General features: G+C 40.6%; 1 protein-coding gene across 2 annotated transcripts; it reads right to left on the minus strand.

The window, feature by feature from the left end:
• Nucleotides 1–1533: 1533 nt before the first annotated feature.
• SLITRK2 (SLIT and NTRK like family member 2) lies at nt 1534–9535 on the minus strand. Of its 2 annotated transcripts, none has more exons than XM_036443522.2 (3): nt 9312–9535; nt 5485–5538; nt 1534–4953 (listed from the first exon to the last, which is right to left on the minus strand). In XM_036443522.2, exon 3 carries the CDS (start codon nt 4920–4922, stop codon nt 2385–2387), a length of 2538 nt encoding a protein of 845 aa, XP_036299415.1. In that variant the 5' UTR covers nt 4923–4953; nt 5485–5538; nt 9312–9535; the 3' UTR covers nt 1534–2384. The 2 variants fall into 2 exon arrangements, with proteins under 2 accessions (XP_036299415.1, XP_036299414.1); XM_036443521.2 differs by having other exon boundaries at nt 1534–4965.
• Between the last annotated feature and the right edge of the window lie 17101 nt (nt 9536–26636).

Raw genomic sequence — 26636 nt, forward strand, 5'->3', positions numbered from 1 at the left:
TTTAAATCTAAAAACTATCTTAATGGAATACATATACTAATTTGCATTCACAATCATTTCCCAAATTACCTACATCTGTATTCTGTATTTATCTTTGTACCAAATGAAAGCAGTAACAAGAGGATTTTTGCAACTCTTTTATATATAAACACTTCACTCAAAGAAGAGTGGTTTCCAGGAGATGTCTCAAAGTTCAACTAGCTTCTGTGAAATATAAAATCTCTGTACATTAACTTTCTCTTAGGTCATTTCAGCCCACCATTTTCAATTTTTACCTAATGGATTTAAATGGGAATTATGATCTCTAATCAAAGAATGAATGTGTTAGCTTGTCACTGTAGATATGTAGAGGTTCCAGATTGTTAGAGGCATTGTTTTTCCTGAATGCCTTATCTATCTATCTATCTATCTATCTATCTATCTATCTATCCAATTACCTTCTATTGTTTAAAAACTATTTTGCACCAGTCATTATTAATCCAAATAATTTGTATTTAAGTAATTTCTAATTGAAAGCCTATTACATGAATTGTTTATAGTGACAGACAATATACTAATAGTCATTTTAAAGCTTTAAAAGTAAACTATTAGGTTCCACTTCAATCTTCCTGGGATAATAAAGGATTATTATGTGCAGTAACCTATTTATGAAAAGGAAACAGTGTGCTTCTTTCAGACTCCATCAATTGCTTTAATAAGGATTTGAAAAGCTGGACTACTTTATATGCAGCTCACTATCCCAGTTGCATAAGGATTTACAAGAGACAAAACAAAACTATTTTTGTTGCAAAGAAGGGCTGTTTGTTTAAATTACACAATAATGTTTGCATCTAAAATTATTTACAGGCTAATAAGGCTTCATAAATGTTTTATATACTTGGTTAGTTAAAAATCACTTTAATGCTAAAATCAAAACAAAAGACTTGCTCAAACCCACAAGGAAAAAATCCAGTAACACATGCCTAAAAAAGGCAGAAGAAACAAAGATGTTCACTTTCTTGGCTTAGGTACTTATTAATATATTTGGAGGTGCAAATAGTACATGATTTGATAGCACCCGGTCTATGCTTCAATGAACTCAAGAGGAAAACACTGCTTTCTCTGAACATGTGAAAATTGAGAAGAATTCCAAGTCCAATTTTTAATTCTAAAGGAAAGTAATGTTTACATTTGTCTCTGCTGCCTTGAATTTATAGAGAATTTACTTGGGAAGTTTTAATCTCACCTTTGAAGTCTTCCTTCTAGGTATTTAATGGCTCATATGTCTTTATTAAATGAGGTGTGTGGCGGCCTCTACTGGTGTATGTTTATAGAAAATGTTTCAATAGGCAGAAAAAATATTAATTTCAATTGAAAAGTTAGAAATACAGGCTCTATCATTGAAATATACAAAAATATCTAATTTAAAGCAGAAAAAATATATCACATGTTGTGTAATGTATTCTTAATTAGGAAAATAATCTAAAACACTGACCATGTTAATGTAAAATAATGATTTACAGAAGGGCATTAATTGTTCAATTCACTCTGATATTGGGTTAAATACATTTTATTAATGAATTACTAATCCAGACTGAGGCAGTTTGTTACCTCTAGTCCACTGTTAAATTCCCTTAGTTGACTTAAATAAAATCACTTAGAACAAACCCAGTGGAAAGGAAATATTTTACAGTTAAATCTATAAAGTCCTAGAAGTAGAATCATTTGATGACAAGCTGGTTTCTATAACTCAAGCAAACTGTACATTGACTTAATATAGCTGACATTTTAATCTATTTTACAGTATTCTAATTTCAAAAATACAACACATTAAAATATGTTCAGCTCATCAAAGCTAAAAGCAACATGTAAGTAATGTACTTAAAGTGCAAAGGCACTTTAACACAAAGAAGTGAGGCCTATTGGCTATACTTGGTAACTAAAGGTGGAAATACCATATATCATTATTTACAGAAGAATTTATAGACTTAAAAGATCTTTGGAGATCTTCTACAAAATACACTAAGTAGCTAATTTCATTTGAAAAGCTTGCTTACTTTTTCTTCATTTACCTCCTCTTCCCATCCCCCACTGGAAAAAATCAAAGAGAAACAAAACCATAAACAAAATATATGAAAAAATGCATTGTATCGATAGAAACATTCATGTTCAATGATGATTCCTAAGAAGAGAAAGAAATAGGGGAGGGGGACAGCAATAAGAGAGAAATAATTTAAAGGAAAGCTTGAAAAAGCAGTATCATTGCTTCACCCCACCCTCCTCACATTTTCAAAGTCCCCCACTGACAATGGGAAAAGGGAAAACACAACCGGAAAACAAATGCCCAGCTTCCAACAGTTTGGAGTAACATTCTTTGATGCCTTCAGGTAATAAATGATTTCCCTTCACAGCTGACTAATTGCAGTTTGTTTTTCCAGAACTTCGAGGTAGTCTGGTTCTGATTGTGGCTTTGCTTGCAGTAAAGGGTGGTCAGGTTTTGACTGCCCCACAAAGCATTTCCTGGGAGTTCCATATAAAACGGTTTTATTGATTCTGTCTTGGTTTTGGCGTCGAGATTCATATGCAGGGGCGAACTGCCTTTTAGGTAAGGTACAAAAGTTATAGTGGACTAGTCCTGCACTGGGGAGTTCCTTGACTCGCTCAGCAATATTCTGATACAGCAGCTCAGGCTCCCTCGGTGTGGCCTGCTTCTCTAGCAAATCAGTGGCACTTATAGTGTAAGCAACAGTGGCTGGCTCATCTTTTTTCTCTTCCAGGTTGCTGTAGCTGAATTCTTGCAGGTTTCGGTAATAGGCCACTGGGTCCCCTTCCTTCTGCATGTAGATGGGGTTTTGGCACATCTGCCCCACAGGCGGGGGGATATAATTATAGACATGGCCATCTGTCTTATCTTGAGTCTCACTGTTGTAAGACCCATACTGTAACTGAAAGGAACTTACGTCTAAGTTGTTTGTATTCCTCGGAACACTTGGCACCCCTTTTCGGCGTTTCAGGACAAAGACGAATAAGCCAGCCCCAAAACAGACAGATAAAATAAAGACAACAAGCAATCCTAAGATTAAGACAGAAAGTGGGACTTCAGTGTGTAGTTCAGGATAGGAGCTGGGAGACACACTAAGCGACCGAGGTGTGTTTGTATTGTGATTCATTGACAGAATAGTTCCGTCTGACAAGTTGGGACTGTCTGGACAGATGGCCTCCCGCCCCAGAAACTTCAGAATCTCCCCTGCATGCTTCGCAGGAGACTCACAGGTCACCTCATTGATGATGACAGGGGAATTGGCATGCTCCGTCCAGTCCTTTAACCCCATGATATCACAGGTGCAGTCCCACGGGTTCTCTTGCAGATCTATCTGGATAAAAGCTGGAAGCTGATCCAGAACCCCTTTCACAGGCAGGTGAGAAAAATGGTTGTTTCTCAGATTCAGCCTGGTGAGGGCGGTGCCCCCAAATATGTTATCAGGCAGGGACCTCAGCAAGTTGTTATTCAGAAACAGTAGCTGCAGGTTAATCAAAGCATCAAAGGTTAGCGGCTTAATTTCCTTAATGACATTATACTCTAAATAGAGATACTGCAAGCTGTGCAGTCCATCAAACATAGAAGGATACAGCACTTCAAGGTAATTGCCATTTAGATAGAGTCTGCGTAAACTGGTCAAGTTTGTGAAAGCACCTTCCTGAATGACTGCAATCCTGTTGTTGCCTAAATGTAACAAATCCAAAGAACTATAGTCTAAGAGGTCATTCTTATAGACAGTTTGAAGATAGTTCCCTGTTAGGTAGAGTTTCTTTGGACTGGTAGGTTTGGGCTGCAGGTCGGATATATTAGTGAACTTCCTTTCTTGGCAGTTGACATTTAAGCCATTGTCAGAGCTCTGAGAGGTGCACACACAGCTACTGGGGCAGGTGAGGGGCACCGGGGACTTGGTCTGGTACACCATGATCGGCCCAAAGCTCTGCCGTTCCTTTGAAACAGTGACCCGGGGCGTTGGACGATTTCTCGTTTTGGGTGGTCTGCTGGCTTTCGGAGCCCTGGTTGGGTTGAGAGCAGGATTCATTGTAGGCGACAGCCTTTGGATGTGCGTGTCTGCGTGGCCGCCCCTCTGACTGGAGTCACCCGAATTTTTTCTGGGACAGAGGTCTTGCCTGGTCAGTTGGGTCACATCTTTCCCGTGCAACCGAAAGGGAGTCTCGCAGACGATCTCTCCCACAAACACAGTTATGGTGTCCAGCCAAGCCTTGAGAGGAAGTAAGTCACAAGTGCAGTTCCACGGGTTTTCCTCCAGCTGAATCTCCATGATCCCTCCGATATGTTCAAGGACACCGGCAAAAGGCATCACTTTCAGCCTGTTTCCTCTCAGGTCTAAGTGGGTCAGCAGGACAAACCGGAACACATTGCTGGGCAGGGACAGCAAAAGGTTGTCATTCAGTATGAGCACTTTGAGCTTATTCAGTTTGCTGAATGCCCCCGCTTCGATGGCACTGATGTAATTATAGTCAGCCTGGAGGTACTCAAGGCTTTCCAGGCCCAGGAAGGTGTCCTCCCTCAGCACCTCGAGCTTGTTGTTGTTTAGGTGTAGCCTCTTGAGTGTTTTCAGGCCACTGAAGGCTCCAGTTCGGATCTCCTGCAGCCCGTTGTTCCCCAGGTGGAGAGTCACTGCGTTGGAGTAATTGACAAACTCATTTGGGTACAGTCTTGTCAGGAGGTTTCCATTGAGGAAAAGCTGGTAGATTCTATACTGGGGAGGCTGGAGCAGGCTGACGGTAGTAAATCCTTTGTTTTCGCAGTTAATATTCAGAACGTTTTCCTTCTCTTCGCACAGGCAGCGGATCTTGCAAATGTCTTTGGCAGTTTTGCGACTCTCTGTCTGGAAGAACCCGGCCACCGTTAACACACTGAGGAACCAAATGCTGCTCAGCATCTTTAGGCACCTTGGGTGTCAGCTCAGGTACCTACAGGCAAACCTTGGGGCGGGGGGAGCAGGAGAGAGCAAGGTTCAGGAAGAAAGAAACAAGGAATCCCGATTAAAATGGCAAAACTGGGGGCAGGATGGGAGGAAGGGAAGGAGAGTCCAGGGAGTGGACCGCATGGCATAATGAAATCACTGCGTTTTTCAAAGCGCTTTCTTTTTCTCCAGGCCTCCCCTCCGGTGCTGTGCTTCCCCCACCCCCACCCCCAGCACACCCACACACTCATCCTCCAACACACGTGCTTGCACCTGATTTCCCTGCGGGTTTCAGTTAGCCCTGGAGTTATTAGTAACCGAGTTATCCTACTAAATCCACCCCACCTCCTCCTCCCCTGGGGCATATTTAAGAGATACCGGGCGAGCTGCTCGCCTGTTCTGGGCTCCGAGCAGAAATTGCTTTACTTTTTTTTTTTTTTTTTAGCTGCGCAAAAAGGGGGTTGGAAAATCTGGGGACTGGCAAGGGGAGACGGGAAGGAAAATAGAGCAAAGATAGCGTGGCGTGGGGGTTACTCACACATCAGGAGAAGACGGGACTCCTCTCTTCTGCAGTCCGCCAGTAGTTTAGCATCTTCAGGAAAAGAGGGAGAGCAAGGTAAAAGGAGGCGCCGCTTCCAGGGAGGGAGGGGGGAGAGAGCGGGGTGCCCTGCTTTCTGTTGGTTGACTCAATTTGGCCGGGGGTGGATGAGGGAGGGTGAGCAGAAATAAGAAATCTGGCAGCAGGAGAGGAAGAGGAGGGTTGGGGTGCAGGGAAGCTGAGCCGGATCCGACCCGGGGCGCGCTTGCGTAGGGGTGGTGGGGAGCCCGCCGGGTCGGCGTCGGGGACAGCCCAGCCTAGGTGCGCGCTTCCAATCCGGTGGCAGCCGCAACGGTGCGCTTAGCAGTTTGAATTTGAGAGGCTTTGCAGGCTCCCTGGGACAGGGCTAGGGTGACGTCACGGGGGGAGGGGGCAGGGGACGGGGGAAGGATCTAGAGCGCGCTATGGGGAAGGGAGGGGCGAATGCTTCTCTTCCCAGCTAATGGTTTTGCAAAGCTCATACCAGGGTTGCGTCAGTTTATCCTGAACTACTCCACCTCCAACCCGCGGGCTGCTAGCAGTTAACCAGGCTCCTGGAGAGGGGCTCTCCAGCAGGGGCACACTGAGGGACGGAGCCACCTAGGGGTTTGCTCCACTTGCCCCTCCCTCTTGGCCACTCCAGGGGCTCTCATTCCAGATGCCCTATCAGGGGTCTGTCTCTCTCCACTACCCCGCTCCCCTTGTGTGTAGATGTGCCTCTTTTGTTCCAGGATTGGGGCCGCTTGCCAGCCTCCTAGCTCAGATGCTCTTGGTGCGAGGGTGGGGTATGTGCATGCAGCAGTGTGTCTGTGTAGGAGGATGAGGAGTTCTCCCAAGGAGTGTAAGCTTCACATACAGAGCTTTGTTTCTGTGCTTAAAGAATCACCTTCAGGGTCTTGACTGGCTAGATATTTGCCAACTCAACATTAGTTTATGGACTGAGATAAACAACAAAACCCTTCTCCTCCGGGGGTTTACACTTAGTCAAATAATGAAGTTTAAATGTGTGTGTGTGTTTCCCAAAAGAGAGAGAAGAGGAATGGGTGTTAGAAAGACACTGCCAGGCTGAGCCTCAGCTAGGAGTGGGAGACCCCAGAAGGTTGCCTAAGCCCTCCAGGCTGTAGGCAAGGGAGCTAGGAGAACAGAAGACAACAATGCAGGAAGATTGGCCCCTGAGAAAGAGAGGCTTGATGATGGAGTCCTGCCTGACACCCAGCAGACCTGGGTTCTAATCTAGCTCTTTTGCAAGGAATGTCACTTATTTCTAAATCTTCCCGTTCCCCATTGGCAAAAGGGGTGGACTGTATGGGCCCTTCCAGCTCTGGCATTCAATGCAATTCAGATAACCTTTCCATAGCATTACTAATGGCCAGGCGTTGGGTTTTGCCTTTATCATCTCATTTCTTCTTTGTTATTTTAAAGTTCCCTGAACTCCAATGGAAGTCAGTCCATTTGCAACATGTGAATGTTTGCTGTTGTCAGGAATTGCCAAGGGCTCTCTCCTCTCTCTCTCTCTCTCTCTCTCTCTCTCTCTCTCTCTCTCTCTCTCTCTCTCTCTCTCTCTCCCTCCCTCCCTCCCTCTCTCTCTCTCTCAATCTCTCTCTGGAGGGAGGGAAAAAAGAAGGAATGAAAGAAAGTGGATAAGGGAAATGACCAAGTCATGTGCCTGTCCCACAAAGCATTTCCCTGTGTCTTCAGTCCCAACTTGCTGCAGAGGGAGTCAACACAGGGTGACATTGCTGGGCCAAATTCCGGAGAGATGATCACATAAGTAAACCAAGCCATCTGAGAAGGGAACATTCCCCACATCTCCCCTCTTTCTTCCCTATTAAGCTCAGAACCTAGAATTGTTCTGCTTAAGCTCTTCCTCCCCAAGAAGGGCTCCAGGACAATTTATAAGCTAAGGCAACCTGTAGCTCTGTAGTTCTGTCAGTCAACTTGGAAATTTTTCTAGGGCTTTTTCCTTTTCTCCTCCTTTTCCTTAGGGGAAGAGCTTTGAAGCACATATCATAATCCTCCTCACCATTCTGTAATTCTTGGTCTTGAGCAAGATCCTTTCCTTCTTGGGGCCTCAAATTGCCCTTCTCTGTGAAAAAGGGCAACATTGAGAGGAGTTGTCCTGGAAGGGGGTAGGGGGCCTCACACTCTATTGCAATTGCATCATTAGATGCAAACAGAGCAATGCAGTGCGACCATGATTAAGCATCCTTTCACAACTAAGGGGCATTTGTTTCTACGTATTTCCAAAGATCAGATATACATAGTTCCTAGAGAGATATGGTGTACGCATTCCGTCATTCATTTAACAAACATTTATTAATTAGGTTAATATTTCACTGAAGCAGAAGCCAGCATGAGCGTTGGACAAAAAAATCTTTGAAATCAGAGTAATTTTATAGATGATGATATTCCTCAACCAGGGAAAATGCTGACTTGCCTAAAGTACAAGCATCTATAAAATTAGAAACAGAACCCAGGAATTCTAAATCCCAGTCCAACAGCTTGCCAAAAAAGCTCACCGCTGCTTAAGGTGAATCAGAGAACTACCTAAATTTAAATGCCGGAGGTGGTGTTTTACCTAAATGTGTTCTTTTTTTATACAATTGTATTTGAAATATTAAATATTAGTTTTAGTTCTCAAATACAGTAACTTCCTTCAAGGCATCGATGATAATGTCAATGCTTCTTGAAAACACTCTTTTCATAGGAATTTCAGAGAGAGGAGTGTGTAAATAGATTGGGGGAGCTGGGGACACTAGAAATTCTTGATAATCACAGTAAACACTAGCTGCTGGGAAGGACATGGAGGACCCCGAGGTATTGTGCAGATTTTCCTTCCATGGACCCTCTTACCACTCATCCCTCTCCTGCCTGTCCCTGAGCCTCCCCAGCCTCTTTCCCAAACATAGGTATGGATACCAAATTATCCACAACCCCGATAAAGCACTTTAAGTAAGTTTCATTGGGCCCCTTGTCTCAGGGAAGAAGGACCGCAGTACCCCGCTAGGTAAAGCGCGCTTTAAGGCGGTGGTGAGGTGATCTGGGAGCCCTAGAGAGGCAGAGGCGGTCACTAAAATTAAGGCAAAGGCTCCCTCTCCTCCCTCAGGCGAGGGAGGCAGAAACTGGGACTCCCTGGCCTCAGTCTCGCTCTCATGTAGCCAAGTAGTCTGGCACAGGTCAGCAATGTTTCCAGAAGGTGCGGGAGGTGCAGAGGGTGTGCAACCCACGTCCACCCTGCCGCTGGCCAGGCCACAGGGGGCTAAAGAGGAGGCGTCCCTAAGCCTGTAGTGGTGTGTGGGGAGATCCAAGTGTCTGCCCACGGCCTCCTTTCCCTCCCTTCCCACCAGCCCCATCCTCAACAAACACCATTTCCCAGGGACTCTTCAGGGCGACCTGGGGGACTAGGTATGTAGTGCATCGCCCAGCCACGGGGCCTGGACCACTAGCGCATTCCTACCTGCTCCCCCCAGATGCCAGATGCCGAGCTTGGGGCCCTTTGCAGCGAAGGCCACCCACACTTTCCGTGCTTTGGGACCTGCCCTGGCTCACGGGCCACCCGCAGCAGCGGCGATGTCCCAAGCCTGACCACGCCCGCATGGACGGGTCCGGGAGTCAAAAGGCCCCGGTAAGGCTGGGAGGTGAGGGCGGCCTCAGCGCTAAGTCGCAGGCGGCAGGCGCTCCGTCCTCCCACGCCGTTGCCTCCGCTAGGGGAAGCAGCCACGAAGGGGGCAGGGGATCCATCCGAGCCTGCTAGCCTACCCGGGGCCGCGGCTTCCCCCAGAACTTACCCAGCGAGCGCGCCTCCGGGGGAGGCGCCCACAGCATCTGCGACCGGGGAAGGCGCGGGAGCCGACACAGCCTGGGACCGGCGCGGCCAGCGAGCGAGGGCAAAGCTGCGAGCGCCAGCGGCGCCCCCCGGGCAGGCAGATTCCCACTGGAGCGGCTCGCCGTGGGGCAGGGCTTCCAGCAGGAAAGAGGGAGGGAGCTGAGGGGGAGGAGTGAAGCAGAGCCAGAGGGAGCAGGAGCAGGAAGAGGGAGGAAGGGACCCTGGTCCCTCTCCCACTGATCAATCACTCTGCAGATCAAAAGTCCCCGCTGTGCACCGGGGAGGAGGTGGGGAGGAGATGAACCAGCCCCCAGAGGAGCTGCTGCTCCATTTATCTGACAAGCCCAAAGGAGCGCTGTTCATGCCTCTCTCTCTGCCCCTTGCACCTGGAATTCTGCCCAGTCCTTGCAGCTTCTACCATGGGCTGCAGTTCAGATTCAGTCAAGGGAAATAAGGATGGTACTTGGTCGGTACCAAAGCCGAGGGGAGAATAAGACCACTGGGAGGAAGTTGTGACAAGTGCACCTGCCCTCTGACCCAAACACCCTCTGGGCGGGCTGCCTACTCTAACCAGTAGGAGCCGAATTATTGGAGGTTGCAGGCAGATATTTAAAGACCTCTTTGGAGGATGGTAAAAAAGGAATTTCCGTAGAATGTGCGGCTGAGCTAGACTTATGCCAATGTGTTAACAAAAGTCGACCCTTAGCATCATTCCAGTCCCTGTTTTGATTCCTTTTTCTTCTTTATGACGTGGCCTGGATCTGTTATACTTTTGGCCATCCTTCCTTCCTGATTCTCCTTTCTTTTTCCACTTAAAGTAGACTCCGTGGTTGTGACTCAAGGAAGACTCTCAGCAAAATAATCAGTGTAGTTCAAGAGGTAGGAGTGGTTTTTGCCAAGATTAGTGTAGTTCCCTTCAAGACATATCTTTCCCAGGGCCTCTCTTCAACCTTCCCAGGGTACAGTTTATTAACCTAAACCAGAGTAAGGAGTTTATTTGATGACACCAAGATATTCCCCCTCAATCTTTCAGGATAGCTGCTTTAAAGTTGTCACCATCCCATGTCCTTCTCATACCCCCTCCAGAGTCTGGAAGTTCCCCAAACCTCGAGAATATCCACAAGCTTGATGGTGAACAATAGAAGGGATGATGGGAAGAGAGGGGTGCAAAATTACAGCAAAATTTAGCTTTCTTACTAATGAACTCCTGTTGAGATTTGTGTCATTTCAAGATTATTTTCTTCTTATACATTTAAACCAGGTTCTCAAAACACTGACTCCCACCTCATTCTTATCCTTATCCAGGAGAATTTTTTATGCTTCCTCCTCTTCTTGGCTTTCTTTTCATAATGGAAGGAGACCATGTTGGGTCTTCTTAAAGGGAATTGCCGATAATTTTATATTTTGAATATGTGCAGAGTTTACTTTAGTAATACTCCAAAGAAAATCTCTTATAGTAATCATACCTCAGACGTTTTAAGGATCATTTGGTGTTGCTTTGACTTCATCCCTGAGAAAAACTTTTTGAGATTTTTCCTGCCAATCCGATAAGCAGTTTCAGGACACAGTTCTCACATATGCACATGGGCAGGCTATTTACAGTTACATACTCAGAAACATTGTCCTATTTTACTAATATCCTTATTTGTGTAAAACATATCACTGTGTTGTTTGCTACTGACTATAGCGGTAGCCTGGGCACATTATTACTAACTGCAGACATTTAATAGTGTATCCTCTCTGTCTTTACATTATTTCAGACCATGCCATATTTTACTGTAGCTATTTAATGGGTGCTATAAACAACCACAAAACACAGAGCTATGAGTCCATTCACAGGCAGAAATAATGAGATACATGCTGTAGTCATGTAGTCATGCTGAAGAAAAGAAGACAGTTTACTGAGAAGGGTGGTATGTCTCTGGCTAACAGCAAGGAACACACACAAAAGCTATAACTTGTATACAGATAAGATGAGAAACATGGCATCAATGATAAAAACTGGTATTTTATTTTGATCCAGTACGAAAATGTATAATACAACGTGTGTCAATTTTACTTAGCCCCATGTATTTATCAGCCTTCATAAAAGCATTTAGAAACCTGCTTTTCCACAATGGATTGCACTCATATTAGATAAAAGGAAAAAGTGCAGAGTTCTTTTTGTTAGCAACAAATGTGAAAGTAGGTGGGTGGTTATTTTGAAGGGTGACCTGAATGCACACATATGCAAAATGATGAGGAATACAAAACTTTCTATGAGGGTTGTTGCATAGATAATTGCAGAAGAGAGCTGGAAGCTTGTGAGAGTTTTCACTGTATCAATTTATTTGAAAGCTATTATATACTGACTTTTCTAAAAGTTTCTGTGCATTTTCTGATATAATTGAATATCAAAGACATGCATATTAATATACTTTTGGTAATTAATAAAAGTGGCATGATTAATGTGTTGGTGTATTGGCATTGTAAATGTATCTATATATTTCTGTCCTGTTCTTTATTGATAAGTTCATATCACTAAAGGGCTTAAAGATTCCTGATAGCTATGCTAGTGAGGATATAAGGAAATAAAATTAAATTTATCTTGTTATTTTATAATTTTATTCTCAGATTAGGGAAAAATCAGATATTTCACCTCAGATGAATACAAAAAAGACATGTGCATACATTTCTAGGATGATCAAAATGTTGTCCTATTACTATGTATTACATAGTTAGTATAAGACTGTTGTTTCTCCATCTTTCCATACCTAGCCAGACCTGGAAAGCTTTAAAAAATAAACAAAAAATATACGAAGTAGGAAGCTCATGCAGAGTCATAGATTCTAAGACAGATGTGAGGTGTTTTCAGAGAATACTGTCGGTTTTCAACCAAACATTTCAAAGGAGAATTCAGAGAGAAGAGGACAAATTTCTAAATAAGGAGATTCAACAGAGGGCACACTGTTAAGACCAATAATTATAGTTTAAAGGATACTGTAGACTTTGATTCTGTGATGCTGTTGAAAGTGTAGATATTTTTAATTTAATTTACATTTTAATTGTCATTTTGCAGGCAGGTTAGCTTGGTTGGAATAGTGCTAGGCCAGGGCCCAGAGTAGTTTGTCTTTTAATCAAATACATGTCTAAACTCTTGGAAACCAACAACCTGGGTTCAACTCCACCTCTGCATATCAAGCAGGCACTGAACTTCTCTCAGCTTCCCCACGAGTCAGACTGCATACTAGAACCTGTCATGTGCAATCAGTAAAGTCCTTGAAAATTGTGAAGTGGAATACATATGTGAGAGGAGAACTAGAAATGAGGGATTCCTAATACCACTTCTTAAAATAAGTAACTTCTACAAAACAATGATTTTAGTGATAAAGCAATATTTTAATCTAAATTGGATACTAAAATCAGGATTAGACAGTTATTTATGATTCTGATTGGAGCTGTATGCTGACAAGCATTCAAATGGAAACTTTAAAACATTCCATCTTTTCCTTAGGTTTTTCCAAATAGTTGGGTATATGTATGTATCAGGGTTTCTCAACCTTGGCACTATTAATGTTTTGGACCAGATAATTATTTATTGCAAGGGTCTTTTATGTGCAATATGGGAAGCTTAGCAGCCCCTGGCCTCTACCACTACCCAGTAGCACTGGTATCTATATTTATATATCTACTAGAGGCCCAGTGCATGAAATTCGTGCACTGGGTGGTGCAGGGGTGTCCCTCAGCCTAGTCTGCACGTTCTCTCAGTCCAGGATGCCTCGGAAAATGTCCGACTGCAGGATTAGGCCAGATCCTGGGATCTGGCAGTTGTACATCCCTCTGGAAATCTGGGATCCCTGGTTCCTTACCACTCAGCTCGCTCCTCCTTAGTGCTTCCCTGGAGGCAGAAGAGGCTCCCACCACCACTTGCCAGCCATGAGCCTGGCTTCTGGCTGAGTAGCATGCTGCCTGTGGGAGTGCACTGACTATCAGGGGGCAGCTCCTGCATTGAGCACCTGCCCCCTGGTGGTCAATGTGCATCATAGCGACCAGTCATTCTGGTCACTCCACCATAACAGTTGCTTAGGCTTTTATTATATCTACTAAAGGCCTAGTGCATGAAATTCCTGCATGGAGGGGGTGGTGTCCCTCAACCCAGCATGCACCCTCTCACAATCCAGGACTGCTGGCTCCCAACTGCTTGTCTGCCTGCCTTTCTGATTGCCCCTAACTGCTTCTGCCTGCCAGCCTGATCATCCTCTAATCACTCCCCTGCCAGCCTGATTTATGCCTAACTGCTCCCCTGTCAGCTTGTTTGCCCCTTACTGCCATCCCCTGCAGGCCTGATCCCCCCAACTGCTCTCCCCTGTAGGCCTGGGTCTCTCCCAACTGCCCTTCCTTGCAGGCCTGGTCCCTCCCAACTGCCCTTCCCTGTAGGCCCCAACTTCTCTCCTCTGCTGGCTTGGTCACCCCTAACTACCCGCCCCTGCAGGCCTGGTCCCTCCCAACTGCCTTCCTCTGCTGGCCATCTTGTGGTGATCATCTTGTGTCCACATGGGGGCAGGATCTTTGACCACATGGGGGCAGCCATCTTGTGTGTTAGAGTGATGGTCAATCTGCATATTACTCTTTTATTAGATAGGTTAGAACAGTGTTTCCCAACCTTCTCTCATGATGAGAATCACCTGGTGGAGTTGTTAAAACACAGATTCCTGAATCCCAACTAAGAAGTGCTAAACTAGAATTTTTGGGACTATATAGGTAAAATTGTATACTTAACTAGTGCTCTAAGACAGATTTTATATACAGAGCACTAAGTTAGGTATGCAATTTTACCTATATGTTCTCAAAAATTCTAGTTTAGCACTTCTTAGTTGGGATTCAGGAATCTGTGTTTTAACAACTCCACCAGGTGATTCTCATCATGAGAGAAGGTTGGGAAACACTGGGTTAGAAGCCTGGTGAATGGGTGGGGGCCAGCTGGTTTGCCCTGAAGGGTATCCTGGATCAGGTTGGGGGTTCCCTTGGGGTGTGGGGTGGCCTGTGCAAAGGGCCTATCATGGTTTTCAGGCTAGCCACACCCCCTGGTGACCCAAGCAGAGGCCCTGGTATCTGGGGTTTATTTATCTTCTACAATTGAAACTTTGTAGCCTGGAGAGGAGCCAAGCCTTCTGCTTGCTCTGTGGTGGCAGCCATTTCTATTGGGATTTATGTATCTTCTATAATTGAAACTTTGTAGCCTTAAGTGAAGGCATGGGCCAGCCAGGGTGTGCAGAAAGCTTGGCTTCCTCCATTGCCAGGGCAACCCTAGCCTCCTGCTCTTTCCAGCTCCGTGGCTGCCACCATTTCTGTTTGGATTTATGTATCTTCTGTCATTGAAACTTTGTAGCCTTGAGTGGAGGCCTAGGCTGGCAAGGGCAGGCAGAAAGCTTGGCTTCCTCCATTGCCGAGGAAACCCAAGCCTTTCTGCTGTAGCCATATTGTTTGGGTTTATTTGCATAATTGCTTCTGATTGGCTGGTGGGTGTGGCAGAGTAATGGTTAATTTGCATATTAGTATTTTATTAGATAGGATATGTATATGTATATGTATATATCTATATCTATATACCCATATCTATTGTATATATCTATCATCTATATCTGTCTATACAACTGTTCTATGTATACATATGATTTGTGTGTGTACATGTATAATACATGTATATATATGTATATGTGTGTATAAGTATTTTATGCTTATTTAACACTTCAATAAATGGAAGGAACGTAATGTACATTTTGACTCAGTGACAGAACCAGAGCAAGATCTCAGGCTTCCTAATGCCTGGCAGCCTTCGACCTCTTTTGTTCCAAGTACCATGAATGGAGACAAACTATGTACACTGGTGTTGATTTTTATGAAGAAATATATTTCCATCATGACCAAGGGCACAGTCATGGGTTGAAACAAGTTTCTGAAACAATATTACCCTTGTCATAGCCATGCACCCTGAAATATTCTATTGTAGTTAATTTTTATAATGGCTGCCTGAGGTCTACAAAATTGATTTTATGAGTTACAAATAGATTGTATCTCACAGTTTGAAAACCACTGGCATGCTGGATTTATTAAGGTTGGAAGGAAAAAGGGGCAAAACCAAGAAAATGGCAGTAAAGTAAAAGGAGAAGTATATAAATTAAAAAAAATTAAAATGCACATGTGGTGCAAAGGTATAGAAAAAGGTATAGCTCTCAACCAATTGTATCACACATCACATAGCTATGGCACCTGCTTCCTAAGGGTTCCAGATCTCCCTCCTTGTTGATTGAGTCAAATGATTTATCAGTAAGAACCATATTTAAATTTACTGCACTTAGGAGCAAATATACATGGCAAAAGCCATAGATTTTATAGATAAGGCTTAAGACAGCATTAGTAGGTATTTCATTTATCTTGACACATTCCATCCTATTAATCTCACTGCAATTGAAAGTTGGTCTAGAGTTAGAAGCTAATGCGTTGAGGAAGAAACCAAATTTATTTAGTTTGACATTGCATGTCATTGGAATAATATAATGCAGTTGAGGCTCTTGACTAGGTTCTGTTGATTTTCGTTCTGTATTTATGTTTAGCTCATATAAATATATGGTAAACTATGGGATGTGGTAGAGGGCTTAATGCTGACTCTGCTGGAACATTCAAAAGTGTCTGCACACAATATGCCCAGTTCTAAAGGGTTATAATCAAAAGAGCAACTACTAAGGATTTGCATTAAGTATTTGTGATTTTTTTTAAAAGTTACCATTTATTAAGAGGACTGGCCTATTAATATTTAAAAATATCAAGGATGACACATTCCAGATCTTCCCTGAATTTGTGATGTATACAAAATGAAGCAGGGTTTAGAAAGTATGGTTTCAGAGGGGAGGTGCATAAAATCTAGAAAGTAAATAAAATCATTTCCCAGGAAGAGATAGATGCAGCATTCAGCCCTCATTGCAAATCATTGAGGAGAATGTATTTTTTTTTTACCTTGAATCTTGATGATTTATTATTCATATGTGATCTCAGTTCTTTGTTTCCTTCCATTTTCAACTCCTAGGAAATTCCCAAGTGACATTACAATGACACTGGGTACACACCCCTACTCACCTGATTATTGCAGGTGAAGCCACCTCTAAGTCAAATGTAATGGCCCCAGGACAAATGTCAGACAATTTTGTATCTGTTTGTGGTAGTACTGTGGTTCCTAGGCAAAAAAAACACACACAAAAAAAACCTTCAAATTTCATGATACTTTTGATAACCCAAATCTGCCCAAAATTTTCTCAGAAAAATAGCCTGAAGTCTATTTGGGATGGAGGAACCATATGAAGGTTTTCTAATACATCACTTTGGGGAAATCGCAGGAAACCATGTCAAAACTAGAGGCATAATCATCACCAGATCTGTCCCTCACCCTAGGCATTAAAGTAACTCAACTACAGTAGGAGTGTCAATATCACTTTATTAATATTTTAAAAAGAATCAAAAGCAAGCTGATTTTTTCCTACACATCAGTGCTCTAGAATAATGAATTCAGTATGCCAATCCTTTTGTACTTTATATATAGATCTAGTTGATATAGCTTAGAAAATGACACCATTTGAATTACACAACTTATTTACATTTAAATATATTGAATTGTTTTATTTAAGTACATTTTTCAATAGAAATACTAACATTTATGAAGACATCTGAAGTATTATTAAGTGGCAAATGTAAGTTATTACGTATTTTTCAGACCATAAGACACACTTTTTTCCCCCCAGGAGTGGGGGGAAAAAGTCCCTGCGTCTTATGGTCCAAATATAGCCTATACATATACTTTAAAAAAAAAGTTTTTTTACTTGCCCGGCTCTGTGTGGTCTCTGTGTGCTTGCCCGGCTCTAAAATGGTTCTAAATGCTGCTGTTTACTTTACAGGGTTGATTACATGTGTTTATGACTGTGATGTTGGGTTTTAATGCACATAAAATATTTTAGGACACTATTTGTTTCAGAATCTTTTTTTCTTCATTTCCCTTCTCTAAAAACTGGTGCGTCTTATGGTCTGGAGCGTCTTATAGTCCGAAAAATACGGTAGTTGCAGCAAGAAAGGGCAATTGTCAAATTAATGAATCAATGTTCTGCTTACAATTTTTATAACATATAATCATTCAACCTAAGTAACTCCTATCTTGAATGCAAATAAATAGTATGTAACAATTTTGGATAAGCCTGAGTCCCTACTAAAACATTCCAGTTGCTCAGAATTCAAATATATAGGCCTTACTCAAGGGTCTAAACAGATCCACTATGATTTACATTGGCAATATTGGAGTATATAGGCAAAAATGAAAGTGTTCATTTGTTACTCCTGCTATGGCCAATAGCCAAACTGTCTTAAGCTGTAGAGATGATATTGATCACAGGCCACGCTGCTTCATTAAATTATACTTCACTGGTTTTTAACTAAGTGGTTTACTTAAAAGAGTCCTAAAACACTAATGAAACATAATACCTACATGGAGTTACATTACACAATTTTATCAAGTTCTACTATTAATATGCAATAGCACCTTAATTTAAAAAATCTACTAAGATATATTAATATAACAAACCATTCTATGTAGAAAGAAATAAAAGAAATACAGGGGAGTAGGAAGAGTGATCTATAATTATAAATCTTTCATTAATGTTCAATTATCATTTATTGAGATACCAAAGTAATTAGTTATCTTTGAGAATTTTTCTACTTGCAAAATGTTAGTGACTATTTTGAGCATAGTTGTTGGCTAAAAGCACTTGATTGCCTAAGAATCTCTGTTTTGTGTATAGGCCTGCTGCTTTCTTTTATACCTTCTTCACTCCTTCTTTACTTTTAAAGTTGGTTCAGAATTTTTTCCATCCACTATTAAATGTTTTTTGTTTTTTCCCCCCAAAGAAAACTGTAAACACTACAGGCAGCAGTCTATATCCTAAGAAAATGACTCCTGAAATGGGCCAATACCACATACGAGTTTCTGCAATAAAGATGTCATCTTCATTGCTATTTTTACTGAATTTTCCATGGACTAGGGGAATAGTAGAGCTGGAAAGGAATTTAGATTTAGCCCACATTACCATGTAGTTTGTATGTACCTCTAGCATCCATATTTCCTGGGCCCTTGGTAAGCAGGCAGATTTCTGGGCCCCATCTTAGATTCACTGAGTGGAATTTTCTGAAGGTAGATTCTGGGCATGGTATTTTTATAGGACTCTCAAGGGAATCTGATGCTAACTGCAGGGCCAATTCTAGTCCAACATCTTCATTTTATTAAAGGGGAAACTAAGGCTCAGAAATGTGAAGTGACTTATTGAAAATGACACAGGCAAAGCTAATAATAAAAGCAGATCTCCCAACTCTTATGTAAATGCTACTGCTTGATTGGTGTTTTGATAGTTTAGTTTTAGAATTGCATTTTTTTTTCATTGATAATCAGTGTTAAAATTTAATGCAGAGCAATAAACTCTGCTTATGAACCATGTGACATTATGCCCATAAAAAAATGGCTTCTTGGTCAACCACATGAAGTGATAAAATTGTACTTTCTTTCCCCCCCCCCTGGTCTAATTACCATATTACACTTTTATTATTATAGATATTTATTTATGAAAGAGCACAAAACATGAATATATAGCTGATGGATTTTCACGAACTGTGTATTAAGTGTCCAGATCAAGACACAGGACATTACCAGTCCCCAGAAGTCACCTTGTTCCTCTTCTAGTTACTGCCATCCCCTATCAAGAGTAACCATCATCTTGACCTCTAACTCCCTAGAAGGGTTTTGCCAATTTTTGTGCCATATATTAATGCAGTCGGATTACATGTACTATTTTGTGTCTGGTTTCTTTTATTCAAAGTTATGTTTTTTTCTTTTTTTATTGTTTATAGTATTACAAATAGTAGTACATATGTCTCCTTTTTTTTTTTTTTTTCCAAATTGATCTCCCAACCTCCTCTACCCCACCCCCCAACCTGGCACATGCGCTCTAAAATTGTACTTTCAAACTCTTTTAGCACAAAGGTTATTGCTATTTATTTGTGCTTTGAATGATAAACTATAAAAAATATAACAAAATCGTTCATAAATACTTATTGACAAAATAATGAGTACAGACCTCTGCATTGAGTCTGAAAATATTTACTTTATTATTGGCATATAGATGATACAATATCAAGTTCAGTGGAATCTGAAGTAGCTTACATTTCATGTTATCATTTACTAGGTTTAGTGAATAATTTTTAAGATATTGCTGGGATACCAAGGTTATAGCAGTTTTAAAAATTTGGCTTTCTTTTTCATTTCAAAAATTTTAGTAAAATTATATAAACCCTCCAGAATAGGGGGAATGAGGATGTTATCTTAAAGCTCTCCTGACCTATAAGTGTCAACTTCAAGAAAATTTCTGCTATAAACTTTTGAAGATAAAATAGAACATCTAATTAACATTTAGAAGAGAAAGATATATATCCATTTCAAGTAACCTGACCTGGATTTCAGCAGCAGAATCTTTTCTTGACACATTTGTAACTCATTTTAATTCCTAATAGGCACTATGTGTACACACCCAAAGCAGAATGAGATTTGACCTCTCAGAGTTTTAAAGGTGGACTAACTTAAAATTAAACAATAAATTTTTGTGAAGAGATATTTCATTTGATATGATCTAATACTGCATCAAATGCATGTGATTAAAAAGCACCAATTATCTTAACAGGAAATTGGGTGATTTCATGGGTATGTGGACAGTAGAAAGTATGTGGGCTTTGGAATCATAGAGTTAGGTTTGAATCCAGCTCAACCATCTAACTAAGAGTTTGAGTATGGGACAAATTACTTAAATTTTCTGAGTCTCACTTTCCCCCTTTGTAAAATCTGGGTAATCGTGGGGGTTGTTGTGAGAAACATAGACAAAAAATATAAATTGTTTCCTACGGTGCCTAACATTTAGTAGCTGAAGAAAGAAACTTGTTCTCTTTTTAGTGTCCTTAGTTTGGTCTGTAAAGTAAGAAACCTGTAACACCAATCAGAAAGAATATATGAACCCCTATGTTCATAGCAACCCAATTTACAATAGCTAAGATTTAGAAACACCCCAAGTGGCAATCAATAGATGAGTGGATAAAAAAGCTGTGGTACATTTATACAATGGAATACTATGCTGCTGTAAAATAAGAAGGATCTCTTACCCTTTGGGACAGCATGGAGGGACCTGGGGAGTATTATGCAAAGTGAAATAAGCCAGTCAGCCAGGCTGGCATGGCTCAGTGGATGATTGTTCACCTATCAACCAGGAGGTCATGGTTCCATTCCTGGTCAAGGCATATGCCCAAGTTGTGGGCTCAATCCCTATTGTAGTGCTCCTGTCATTACTTTGGCAGTATACCTGATTTATCATATTAAATAATAACTTTTTTATCTGTTAAGTCCAAGGTCACTTTCTATCAAAACTTTGAAAAAAAAATACACACAGATCTTGAAGTATGTTTAAATCTGTGAACTGCGCACAGATTCAGACTCTTGATTTCACTTAAGACATTAGGAAACTTTAGGGATTTATTTGAAAATCGTAGATGTGATCATGGTTGGTGAGAATTAACTTGGTACCTTTTATTAGGTACAGGAGGCAGCCAATCAATGATTCTTTCTCATCATTGATCTTTCTATCTCTAGCTCCCTCTCCCTTCCTCTCTGAAATCAATAATACTTTAAAAAAGGAAATAAACCTGTCTGAGAAAGACAGTATCATATGATATCACTCACATGTGGAATCTAGTGAACAAAATAGATCCAGAGACATAGAAGCATGAAATAGGCTGTTGAATCTCAGAGGGAAGTTGCGGGGGGGGGGGGGATTGGGTGGATGGGAAGAGATAAACCAAACATATGCATATATTCATAACCCATGGACATAGGAAATAGGGTGGTGAAGGCCTGGAGCAGGGGTGGGGGTGGGCTGAAAAGGGTCAATGAGGAAAATGGGGTCATATGCACTATTTTCAATAATAAATATTAAAATATGTTTTAAAATAAAGACCAGATAAAATTTTTGTCTGCTTGGGAATTTTGTATCTATCTATCTATCTATCTATCTATCTATCTATCTATCTATCTATCATCTATCTATCTATCTATCTATCTATCTATCTATCTATCTAAGCCTAAGAGACCCAACGACCAAACGAATGAAAGACCAAACTACCAAACAACCAGTTGACCAGTCGACTGGTTGACTGATTACTATGATGCACACTGACCACCAGGGGGCAGACACTCAATGCAGGAGCTGCCCCCGGGTGGTCAGTGTGCTCCCACAGTAGGAGCACCACTCAGCTGACTGACAGGGGACAGTGCAGGGTTCACTGCTGGGGAGTACCTCTGTAGCACCAGGAGCTTCTCCCTGTTGGGACTGTGTGGGCCCAAGCCCTTGGCAGGTGCAACAGGGCTGGGGTGAGAGGGAGCAGTAGGCAGGGGTGGCAGGCAGTGTTGGACTACGGGTTTCCACCCAGTCCCCTCAGGCCACACAGAGGGACCCCACTGATGCATAAATCCATGCCCCAAATAAAATCATTCTGGAATGTTGAACTAGCATTTGTAAAGTGACAAATGAAGCCTGTTTTTAGTTTGTCAAAAGGGTATTAACTGAAATTTTTGGATTATTTGAATGTAGGCCACACTGAAGTTTATCTTTGTACTATCTAAAAAAATCCAACAAGTCTGCAGTGTAATTGTTATCTTACTTTAGAAATCAATTGCTTTCTAATTGAAAGTTGGCAGCTTCTTATATTCATCGAAACAGTTAATGTACTAATGCTAAATGTTTTTTTAAAAATCAATTTACTAAAATAGTCTGGCAAGACCTTATTATTGTTACTTAGTGTAGTGAGGTGGTCCAAGACTGAACCTTAATATTTCTGATTCCTTGATGACTGGCAGCTAGGATAAAATTGACTTACAAAAATGAAGGAAATTGCTTCCTGGGGCTGAAAGAGTGAAAGTGGGAATGTGCCTTGGGATTAGATAGTCTTTGTTCTGGCAGGGATTAATTGTGAGCTTTATTGACCTGCAGAAGTAAGCTAAGTACTTATTCTTTGTCCTCTGATATTGGAAGTAATCTAAATGTAAATAATTCCAAGTAGAATGCTAACTGTTTTGAATACTACAGAAGTTTAGTTTTATTTAGGTTGGAAGGATTGTAATCCAAGCCTTCATGTTATCTAGGGATTTTTCATTTCTTCTGGCATGCTCTGGGACCAAAGCTTGAAAGCCTTGCACCTGGGGAGAAAGAAATGATGCCAGAAGAAACTCTAGCAGCTGGCCTATAAGGGACCCTCCATATTGGGGTGTGTCTTATGAATTTGGGGAGCAAAAATATTTGATACTTCATTGTAACATTCTGATAAAATGATCAAGTTTTCACCAAAATATGTTAACCATCACAACCTGGTTTCAGATTGGTGTTAGCTTTGAGAACTGGAGTAGGTTGTTGTTTAAAGGTGACTAGATGGACCAACGTCCGCAGTAATCCAGAGACACTAGGGGAAACATTTTGGAGCCAAATGTCAAACAGAAAAAAGTAGGAGAGATAGATTTATACTTCCCAGGAATAATTTGAAATATACACGATGACTATATTGATCAAGGTCATCTATAGTGAGATCTTAAGTCCTTTCACTTACATATTCAATTAAGTAGATTCCTAAAATGTTATTAGGGTTCCATAATAATACAACTGATATTTCTGTTGAGTGTCTATATTATTCTATTCTTTATTTAGGACACGTGATAAATATGATCTCATTTATTGCTCATAACACCTGAAAGTCAGCTTTATCTTCATTAACAAAAGAGGTGAATGCTTAGAAAAATTTTGTTTGGAAGTTTGTCATATTCTGTGTTCTTGTAAAAAAAAAAAAAAAAGTATTTTTCTTTATGTTCCCCTGCCACTAGTCACACTGGCTCTTTTTTCAATTAACATGAACTGGTGACATTTTGGTAGTCGGATTATGACAAAACTTTCATGAATTATTCATCAGTAGTTTTATTTCCAGGAAGGACATAGAAATATTTCTGCTATTCCAGAGTTAAAAACACAATAATTATACTTAAAATATACATTGGAAGAGTTTTTATAGTTTGTAGTTAAACTGAACTTTATAAAAATAATAGTATATTTGGTTTTGAATCATAATATAAAATAACAATGAGAATATTGTGTTTAATACTCTAGTATTAAATGGCATAGTTACTGTATTTACTAATGATCTACATGATTTAAATTTTATTGTCATGTTCCAGTAGGAGTAGAGTGACTATTTCTATTACGCTATACTTTATGCAGACTTCCTAATGCAGCAAAAATAAATGCAGCAAAAAAATAAAGGCTTTATTAATAATGGATAATAAAGGCAGAGAAGCTCTTAATGATGAGCAATATTATATTTGCTGAGTCTGCTGCTTTTCTTAAATTTATTTTTTATTACTTTGCTAGTATTTTTCTATAGCGGGTTTAATACTTATTCTTTTTTCTTCCTTAATGAATTAGATGGTTGAATAGTATATGAAGAAATGTTCTGAAGTGTAAGTGGAAACACCTGGCAATAAAAGTAGATTGGCTTTGTAAAAAATATGTTTTTATTGTTTTTATAATTAATTAATATAATTAAATTTTTTGAAAGAGAAAACTGTGCATTGGCTGCCTTATGCATGCTTCCTAGTAGGAACCCCTAGTAGGGTTCAAGCCCCCAACCCAGGAATGTTCTGTGACCCCTGACCAGGAATTGAACTGGCAATCTCTTGGTGCATGGGTTGACTCTCAACCAAATGAGCTACACCAGCCAGGGAAGATTGGCCTTTCTTAAAATTAGGAAAAATACTTAGTCATTCAAAAAACAGAGCTAGTTGATTACAAAAGAGAGTAGAGTGTAAGCTTAAGTGAGCTCCTTGAGAGATCTTTTTCATATGTACAGTGGTACATAGTTGAGCTAGTGACTTGGTATGATTTAAGAAAGGGATGGCTATAGTATTTCTTTTTGAAATATATTTTTAGTGATTTCAGAGAGGAAGGGAGAGGGAGAGAGAGATAGAAAAATCAATGATGAGAGAGAATCATTGATCTGCTGCCTCCTCTACTCCCCCCCGCACCCCCCCCACACACACACACACTGGGGATTGAGCCTGCAACCAGAGCATGTGTCCTAACTGAGAATTGAACCATGGTCTCTTGGTTCATAGGTCAACGCTCAACCACTGAGCCACTGCTGCTGGGCAACTATAGTATTCTTATCACTCTTCTTCCCCCAATCTAACTTTCCATTAAATAGTTTCTTAGGATGCTCCTGAAGTTATATGTCCAGTGTAAGACAGCACTGTAGCCTTCCAAGTCAATGAAGATTTAAGCAGGAGACAGTGGTGCTCAGGCTGCTTGGAAACAGAGCTAAAGCTAGAGGTGCAGTCATACAGAAAGTTGGTTGGGACAGAGGACCTGGTAGAAATTGAACCAAAATTTTGTTCTTAGATGGAGGTGAAACAGTTTCAAATTATTTGTCAGATTGAGGCATGATCCCAAAGACTGGGCAGGATCAGTAGATATGAGACTGTCATGCTGAGCATGAGGCAGGAATGAAAAAGCTAGGAGGCAGACTTTGGGATTAGGATACAGATTCCAACAGGACTAATTTATAATGAGTCTTGAAGCTACTCCAGAAGCTTATAGCAAAGTCATCTTGCTATCAGTAAAATACCAAATTTACCTACTTGACAAAGGAAAATTATTTACTTCTGTAGATTCTTTTCAATTTTGAAAATGCACTATATGTTAATAAACATTGACTTTATAATAATTCAAAGTGAATATATATTTTTGGGACACCCTGTATATACATATGCAATATATTTCCATATATATATATATATATATATATATATATATATATATATATATATATGAATTCATGAATGTAAAGATTGAAAGAGGTCTTTCTAAAGGAAAAGGTATTATAAAGATGAAATTCTCAGTATAATTCCTTATCTTATGCCTATAATAAATTGATTTTTGGTCTAACCCTGATTTTAGCCTCCTTAGAACTAAGGAGAACCCATCTTTAAACTCACCTGAATCTTTAATCTTTGTTTTACGTCAAGAACTATTTTCAGACCATAATCACAGTTCTGGGGCTTTAAAGCATTGAGGCAATTTGATATCAGAAGGATTTGACTTTGTTCTTTTCTAGGGAGACAGACAAAAATGCCTGTTTGAAAAAATCAAATGGCTTTCTAATTCCTTTTTCTCCCCGGATTAGGGGGCATAAAGAAGAAATTGTTCAAGAAGAAGTAAAATATAACATGTATCTGAAATCTTCTATCCACAACCTTTGGCCTGTTTCAGAGATGCAGTTCCAGCTCTGATTCTAGCACCAATCCTGCTACTTAGGAAATATTGAAAAAGTCCTGAGTCAGATGTTTTCCTGTTGCTATTGATATGATAACTGAACTCTAACAACTGACTTCTTGCCTTGTTACTTATGATTAAGATGTCAATGGGGGACATTTATGTGAGTGAAAGTAGGTGCTGTTAATAATTAATATGGGGACAGAGATATAAGCCTACACTGTTTCCCCAAAAATAAGACAGTGTCTTATATTAATTTTTGCTCCCAAAGATGCGCTAGGTCTTATTTTCAGGGGATGTCTTATTTTTCCATGAAGAAGAATACGGTACACATTTATTGTTAAATGAAAATAAAGGAAATTTATTACCTGTATACGGTACGGTAGTACAGTAGTTGTCAACACAAACCAGACATACTATGAATCCTACAGTATCAAGAATTTACTCATTTATTCAAAGACAATCATGTTATCATCTTCTGGAACATCATCATAACAATCCAATTCTGAATTTCCTGGTGAATTTCTTGTGACTCCATTTCTTTCAGAATCAGTGGACCAAATCTCTCATGTTTAGCCTGGGGGAGGGGGACTTATTTTCCGGGGGATGCCTTATATTTCACTCAGAAGGAAACCTGTAAGTAGGTCTTATTTTCGGAGGATGTCTTATTTTCAGGGAAACAGTAGTTTATAGCATGCGAACTGGTCATATAATCTTTCAACTTATGATCAAGTAGTACTGGGTCCCAATTAATGACAATGACCACATTGCACTTTTTATTTTATTTATATATTTTTGTCAAGAAAAGCAATCTTAAATATAATCATGTCACATTCAATAAACACAAATTATTCAAGAAAAACCATCTT

The sequence above is a fragment of the Pipistrellus kuhlii genome, unplaced genomic scaffold (assembly GCF_014108245.1).
Source record: "Pipistrellus kuhlii isolate mPipKuh1 unplaced genomic scaffold, mPipKuh1.p scaffold_m20_p_19, whole genome shotgun sequence".
Classification (NCBI taxonomy): domain Eukaryota; kingdom Metazoa; phylum Chordata; class Mammalia; order Chiroptera; family Vespertilionidae; genus Pipistrellus; species Pipistrellus kuhlii.

Bases quoted from the DNA above. Each gene is read 5' to 3' on its own strand.
- SLITRK2 (XM_036443522.2), bottom strand. From the start codon at position 4,922: ATGCTGAGCAGCATTTGGTTCCTCAGTGTGTTAACGGTGGCCGGGTTC.